The sequence below is a fragment of the Vigna unguiculata genome, chromosome 9 (genome assembly GCF_037176805.1).
Source record: "Vigna unguiculata cultivar grain cowpea cultivar isolate G323 ecotype 2 chromosome 9, ASM3717680v1, whole genome shotgun sequence".
Lineage (NCBI taxonomy): Eukaryota > Viridiplantae > Streptophyta > Magnoliopsida > Fabales > Fabaceae > Vigna > Vigna unguiculata.
In genome coordinates, this window is record NC_140800.1 from 33,055,077 (window position 1) to 33,063,249 (window position 8,173).

Genomic DNA, 8,173 nt, shown 5'->3' on the forward strand with positions numbered 1-8,173 from the left:
TTGTTAATTGTTAAAATTAAGTTTGGGGTTTAACTTTGTTTAATAATAAAACTACAAAAAAAAAGCTTGTTTAAAAATATTTGTACAAATATATAATAAAAATATTAATTTTAGTAAGAATATCATCATAATATTTATACAAAAACTAGATTGAGTGTCTATTGAATGAGGGATAATATTGTTTCATTTTTACAAAAATTAAAACTAAATCGAAACTAAAAACAAATATAGATCAAATTGTGTGAAGTGATACATATAAAAATTCAAAAAAATTCAAAACCTTTCAAAAAAAGAACTTGAAAAATAAAATCAAAAATCAAAAATTGACATGTGATACAAATTTTTAAATTGAATTATTTTTAAAAAAAATAAAGACCAGACAAAAAAAATTTAGGACTAAAGTGACATTAATTTAGAAATAAAAAAAATCAAAAGATAATTTAACATAAAATAATTTGGTATCTTGGTTTTTTGGTCGGTCCGTTCATCTTTGTAAGATAATAGTCAACGAAATAGGAGCAGTGGAAATTCTTGAAGTCACAAAGCAACAAACTCAAACAGATTGTAAGTGTTGAAAGATGAATGCGTATTCGATCGCAGCCATTTATCTGTTTGCTGTGTTTCTGTCATCGTCGATGGTGTTGGGATCCGAGGAGGATGAAGTCTATGCCAAAGAGATTATGGGCGCAGCACAGAAGGAGAAGGAATGGTTGGTTTCGGTGAGAAGGCAAATCCACGAACACCCAGAACTGGCTTTCCAAGAACACAACACCAGTTCTCTTATACGCGCACAACTTCACAATCTTGGCATTCCTTACACATACCCAGTTGCCAAAACCGGCGTCGTTGCGCAACTTGGCTCTGGCTCTCGCCCCATCATTGCTATTCGTGCTGATATGGATGCACTTCCCTTGCAGGTAAACACATTTTAACATATTCTTTGATATGTGTATGTGTATGAGGATGTACCTTTGGTTTGATGGTGGCGATTCTTAGGAGCTTGTTGAGTGGGAACACAAGAGCAAAATAGACGGCAGAATGCATGCTTGTGGACATGATGCTCACACCACTATGCTACTTGGGGCTGCAAAGTTGCTCAGCCAGCGCCAAGATAAGCTTCAGGTTCTTTTTCTGTTCTCATTTTCTAATTTTGGTGGATCTTTTAGGTTTCTGGTGTTTCTGTCTTTTGAGGTCTTTTTTTAACAATTTTCCACAATAAACTAGGGTTAGAGTTAGAATCCAAAGTCCTACATTGATTGTTCAGCTGACCATGTAAGTTTGATGTGTTGGCTATTGATGTTAGGATCATGTAGTGGGATAAGGCTTTTGTTGCTGTCGTCTGTTGAAGTTATGAAAAATCCAAATTTGAACACCATTTGGCCCCTTTAGGTAGTTGTGGACTTCAATTGTAAATTCTATAGGTCGAAAGAATCCTGAAGCAACTCTGATTGGTTCATTTTGAAAAACATGGAGGTGTTGTTGAAGTGAAGTCTTTCGTGATGGAGTTATTTGTGGATTTTTTTGTTGTTAATTGGTCCATCATTTTTTGAGAGAATACTATAGTAGGGAATATTCTCTAAAATCGTAAAATCAATCTGTGCACTATTTGTTAATTCAGTTTAGAGATTCAAGTGTATGGTTGAGAACATCTGGCTTGCTCGTGTGTGTGTGTGAAGTTGAGAGTGTTAATTCTCATAAGTTCAGAAGTTATAGCAGTACCTCTTAAGCATATGTATGTTTTGACTTTAATACCACCAGTTGCTGGATTAGATGCCATGTTATAATACCATAAGTTCATAGAAAATCTGTACTGTAAAGTTGGAACTACTGCAACTACGCACACAATATTTCTAGATGAAGTAGAATTTCGTGAAGTTCAAAATGTATTCACTAACATAATTCCAGCTAAATCAGATTTGGTGCATGTCAGGCTTTTTGTTGCTTTTAGTTGAAATAAGTAAATTAATAAACAGTTTGAATGTGGCTATTGAATTGCCTTTTTCCTGGTAATAGTATAAAAGCATAAGTAAGAATGATGTAAACACCTTTTTTTTTTTTCTTTCTGTTTTGTGTGTTTGATGTTCTGGCACATGCACAGCTTATTTTAAACTAGAAATATTGTTCTTTGAAGACTGCATTGTAATCTTTGGTATTAAAGGGAACTGTAAGACTTATTTTCCAACCTGCGGAGGAAGGAGCAAGAGGTGCCTCTCAAATGATAAAGGAAGGAGTGCTTCAGGATGCAGAAGCAATTTTTTCATTACATATTGATTCTACAACACCTACAGGAGCCATAGCATCCATTCCAGGAGCATTTACTGCTGCTGGATGCGTGTTTGAGGCAAGGATTGTAGGAGTAGGTGGTCATGCTGCATCACCCCACACGAATATAGATCCAGTGCTGGCTACATCATTTGCAATTTTGGCACTGCAACAGCTTGTCTCAAGAGAATCTGATCCTCTTCAAAGTCAAGTATGTGCTACTCTCAAGCTTGACATTTGCAAGAAGATTTCACCATAGTCGTTTAAAATGCAACAAATTTGGAAGAGAAACTTTCCCAAATTTTGATTCAGCCCATTTTTGTGGATCTGCCTTCATGCACAAAAACCTATTAGGCCTTCGTTGTTGTTATTTCATTTCTAAGCTTACATCATTTATATTTGCCACAGGTGGTATCAGTTACTTTTGTCAAAGGTGGAACTGCACTAAACGTGATTCCCTCCTATGTAAAATTTGGAGGCACACTTAGGAGCCAGACAACTGAAGGCATGTACCATTTCAGACAACGAATTAAGGAGGTACGGATAATGATTATTTAGACATTGCTAAGCATCATTGAGGAACCATTTGGGAAGTTCTGGTTCATCTCTGCCTTGTTGTTTTGTTTTATGAATCTGTTTAGTTTATTTTGTTGGGAAACACCCTTGCAGGTTATTGAAGGACAAGCAGGCGTGCACAGATGTAAAGCTTATGTTGATTTCAAAGAAGAGCAGTACACCCCATATCCTGCTGTTGTTAACGACAATAATCTGCATCTGCATGTGGTGAGAGTTGGGCAACTTCTTCTTGGTTCAGACAATGTGCATGATGCCAAGAAGGTGATGGCAGGTGAGGACTTTGCATTTTTTCAACAACTGATTCCCGGAGCAATGTTTTCCATTGGAATCAGAAATGATAAAGTGGGAGCAATTCACTCCCCTCATTCCCCTTTCTTCTTTCTGGATGAGGAAGTTCTGCCAATAGGGGCAGCTCTGCACACTGCTCTTGCTGAGTTGTATTTAAAACAGCATAACCATACTCTTCGTTGAAATTCTTTCTCAATAGCTGATAAATGCATTGGTTATTTTGCCTATTTGAGAAACATGAACATATTTCATAAAACTGTTAGATTGCTTCTACTATTATGTGATGCTACATGGTTACTCTAAAGAAAAGTTATTTTTAGGGAGGTAGAGTTTTGTTCTGTAATATATTTACCTGACCAAATTCACACTTGCAATAATCTTGTTTTAACTTTAAATTCAACCTATATAATATATGCCACAGCACTAGGCTTATTTTTGAAACCTTCTCCGTGAAGAGAGTGCATTTATTATGAATTCTGGTTTCGGTAAAATAAGAAGCTCCATGTGGTAGTCATTACTCATAATAGACAATTTTATACGGACTAAAAATGCTATTAAAATTAAAATTAGAAAATAAATAGAATTTTATATAAACCAAAATCAGAAAATAAATATATTATAAGAACTAGAAGAAAAAAAATAATGTATGTTTTAAAATGTTGCGGAGTGCAAATATCATTTGTCTAACTGCATGATAATTTTAGAATGGCAAAATAAACAATATCCAACATACCATGGATATGTACGTTAGCATCGTTTTTTAATTCCATACCAGTGCTAAAAATTAGTTTTAAACATATAGGAGTGTGTTGTCTGTTCTTGAATATGCACTATTTCCACCAACCATGTCTACCCATAGTATTACTACAAATTGGTGGTAACATATGCATGTATTGCAGCAAAATAATAATAAATTTTCGTTCTTGCTTGTCCTCTAATATTATTCATCTGTATGATACCAAGAATGCAGTACTCGGACTAAGTTTGTTGTAGTTACAATATGTGCTTCTCAAGCTATATATGGCTGAGAAAAATTCTTAAAGAACTACAATTTAAACCAATAAAGACTACTACAATTTTTATGATAATAACTCGACAATCAAATTGTAAAACAGTTCAATCCTTATATGAAAGAAACAAACATGTAAATTTTAATTTTTAGAGATCTTTGTAAAAGAAAACGTATTGAACTAGTTCATTGCAAGAGTGAATCAAGTAACTCTTACATATTCAACAAGGAAAATGATATTTGACAAAGTTTTTTTAGCAAAGTTTGAGAGAATCCATGTTAGTACATTATTTGTTAATAAGTGATATTTTCACCCATTTTAGAAAGGGAACGATAAGGAATGTCAAAAAAATTTCTACTCGCGGGTATACATAGATAAAATCCATAATGGGTATGGAATGTATATTGTAAATGGATAGCTACAGGTAATAGATACGGGTACTTTTATACCCACATGTTAACGGGGTGTGTACGAGTATCATAGTATCTATACTCGTGGATACCCGTACCCACTATACTCTAATTTAAATTAAAAAAATTGAAAAACATGATTAAAACAGTTCAATATGTTTTTGGTCTCTCAACTTTCAGTAAAAGTTGAAATTAGTCTCTCTTCGAAATTTTAACCCAATTTAGTCCCTCAACTTCATAACTATATGAATTTAGTCTTTTTAACCAAATTTTGTTAAGTTTATTTGACGTTTCAATTGAGTTTCATGAGTGTTCTGGTGGTCGTGCGATGTTCTGGTGGTGTTCGTGCAGTGTTCTGGTGGTGTTCGCACTTCTAAAGTTTTCACAGAGTGGTCTCGTGGTGTTGGTGCAGTGATCTCGCGGTGGTTGCATAGTGCTGTGGTGGTGGTTGCACGGTGTTGCAATGGGGGCTTTATGGTGGTGCGGTGTCCTTTATTCTGTGTAGGAAAGTTTTCACATTTTTGTTTTTGTTTTTGTGCTTCAGACATAAGTAAATCAAACACAAAATGAGAAATTGATATTACATGAAATTACTGTGATAGTGTTCCACCAAACATATTGCAAGTGAAGTGTAAGTTTTATTCTCGTACTTGTTGGGGTGACATATTAAGGATAAAATTGTGAAATTATGTAGTATATACACATGTATACAATCACTCTATTTCACTTAGGTTATTTTGTTCTTAATTGTCTCTTTACATATTTAAATATCTTATATTTTTAAGTATATGTTACATTTTTATAATGTTTTAAAATATTTATAAATTGTACGATTTATGATATGATTCACGATTCAAGATTTAAACTCTCCGATACATGATACGATTCACAATTCAACTACTATGGTTCCAACTCTAAAGCACTTGTATCATAAATGGGCTCAAGCTCTGAACATATGAATTTATTGACCTTCTGAATTCATCATATCAGGATTTTTGTTGTTAAAGTATTTCTATCATTCCCCATACCTGTGGAAGGTTACACTGTTGTGGACAAATTATGCCCTGTTAAAAAACTTAGCCGTTTATAGAAGCCTTTTAGAAGGCATTTTCTCTTAATGTTCTCTCCATTGGATTAAAAACTATCTTTCAAACTCTGCACCTCAAAGTAGAGGGAGTGTATGATATTTTCCAACATTATTAACAATTTTGATTGATGAAATTATCTCTTCTACTTGAGAGTAAGTAAGCACAAAGCCTTAGATTTCTAAACAAATGAACTTTTAATCTATAAACTTGATAGAATTGCTATGTAGTACATGTGGCAAGCTACAATACATATTTAGCCTTACTAAAAGAAAAAGAGAACCACATCATCATTGAAGTGAGGGATTCCCTGCATTACTAAATCGGGATATGTAAAACCCATCTTAGAATAAGAAAAACAATTTTTTGACTACTAAATTTTGACAACTTTCTTTTACAATTTTATTTGTCATTTTTTAAGTGGATTTTTATTTTTTCATTTTTTCATTCTCAATATTTCAAAACCATTTAAAAGATGTCTACCTTATAGTAAGAGAAAGTTGTTAAAATTTAGTAGTCAAAATATCATTGTCCATTTGGCTTACTTACTGTTTACCCACCACCCACTTATCATACTCACTGTGTGATGCTCCTACCTTTCTTTACGTAACTGTCTTCTCTGTACTTGTTAACCAACATCATCTCTTGACTTTTAAGCCCCTTTTCTCCCAAAAATCAAAACACTAACTTCATTTTTCATCTCGATTCAAAGAGCAAATGGATGAGGAAGCAAAACAAGTGAGCCTTCAGTGTGTGTTGTTTGTTGACTTACATTGTATAGGATGCACCAAGAAAATAAAAAAATCTATTATGAAAATGAGAGGTTCTATATTCTCTCTTCTATCAGTTTGATTTTGATTCCACAGTGCATGCATTTCATTCATTTGTATTTTTCTTCTAACAGGAGTTGAGGGAGTGGTGATTGATATGGCTCAAAATCAAGTTACCGTAAGGGGAACAGTGGAGCCTGAAGCAATATGTTACATAATTACGAAGAAAACAAAGAAAAAAGTCCAACTTATATCTCCATTGCCAGAACCAGAAGGAGAACCTACACCAGAAGTTGTTATGTTTTTCAAAGAAAAGACAAGTATATAAATTATACATCTACAAAGTTTAACTCATAAATGGTATTTGTTTCCTGTTACAGGCTAGTGAACCAGTTACTGTGGAACTTAACATAAACATGCATTGTGAGGCCTGTGCTGCGCAGCTCAAACGGAAGATACTCAAAATGAGAGGTAACACTTACATATATATTCTCATCTAATGTGATGCCAACATAAATTGTTGGTTGTAGTTGAAAGAAATGAAGATCTTGTGAAAGCCAAATTTTGTCCTAATAACACTTTTATTAAAAAAATGAATAATCATTCAAGTTTCTCTTTTAATTCAACAAAAAAATTTCATTCACGATTTCACAAATTAATAAAATTTAGTCAATATAGCTTGTAAACACTCTTGTAAAGTAGAATGCAGGACGATTTAACAAATACAACAGTTAAAAAAGCATCATCTAACAACTGTTTTTATCGGCTTTTGATGAACAACCTAAATATAATCATGTACAATACATGAATATAGACATGTATAAGCAATATAATGCCTAAGAAATCCATGAACATAGATGTAATGAAAATGTGAAAACATGTTTTTGTTATTAATGTAGGAGTTCAAACAGCAGTGGCAGAGCTTAGCACAGGGAAGGTCGTTGTGACTGGGACCATGGATGCACACAAGCTAGTAGACTATGTTCATAGACGCACCAGAAAACAGGTCAAAATAGTTCCCCAGCCAGAAACTGAAGCCTTAGCAGAAAAGAAAGAATTAGAGAAGCCTGAAGCAGAAGAAGAGGTGGAACCTGAGGAAGAGAAAGAAGAAAAGGAGGAGAAGAAAGAAGAGGAGAATACAGAGATAATACCTAAGATAGAAGAAGGTGGCAATGGTGGTAATAATGAGAGTAAAGAAGAGAAAGGTGTTGAAGAAGAAAAAAAAGAAGTGGTTGGTGATGAGAATGGAGTGGTGGTTAACGTTGATGGTACCATTATTACCCACCACTCTATGTTATTGAACCGCCCCCTCAGCTATTCAGTGATGAAAATCCTAATGCATGTTGCATTTCATGAACTCATCACAAGATCAATGAAAAAGAGGAAGAAAGGGTTCCATATTGTTTTTAATTAATTTGATGTATCCATAAGATTACACACACAGTAGTAATAATAATAATAATTTTTAACTGTTTCCTTTCTTTGCTTATTTGCTGTTTCCAAACATGTTAATGCATGTCAGAGCAAATGTGATTTTTCATGTAAAAGTGAATGGGATCAGTTTTAACTTTTTCTGTTTCTCACATAATGAACGTAATATTTTGGGTGTTCAACATGTTTTTGAGTCCCTGTGTCTAGAGAGGATGTTCACTTAGTGGAATAAGTAGGGATGATAGTTATGGATCATACAAGTCAATTTATAACCCATTGTGAAATATATGGATTAGGATGAGCATTTAAATATGTAGCCTACACAAGCTTTAAAAAGGTGA

The 8,173-nt window shown here is 33.8% G+C and overlaps 2 protein-coding genes across 2 annotated transcripts; both read left to right on the forward strand.

Moving 5' to 3' along the window:
• Positions 1–476: 476 nt before the first annotated feature.
• On the forward strand, positions 477–3,503 carry ILL3 (IAA-leucine-resistant (ILR1)-like 3). Its single transcript, XM_028049370.2, has 5 exons — positions 477–917; positions 997–1,122; positions 2,159–2,473; positions 2,671–2,799; positions 2,932–3,503. Exons 1-5 carry the CDS (start codon positions 579–581, stop codon positions 3,307–3,309), a joined length of 1,287 nt encoding a protein of 428 aa, XP_027905171.1. The 5' UTR covers positions 477–578; the 3' UTR covers positions 3,310–3,503.
• Positions 3,504–6,506: 3,003 nt separating this feature from the next.
• On the forward strand, positions 6,507–7,882 carry LOC114163644 (heavy metal-associated isoprenylated plant protein 9-like). The gene is given in 4 exon segments (XM_085666092.1): positions 6,507–6,701; positions 6,787–6,872; positions 7,301–7,653; positions 7,656–7,882. Coding segments are annotated over 4 exon segments (684 nt in total). The 5' UTR covers positions 6,507–6,558; the 3' UTR covers positions 7,758–7,882.
• The last annotated feature ends 291 nt before the right edge of the window (positions 7,883–8,173 follow it).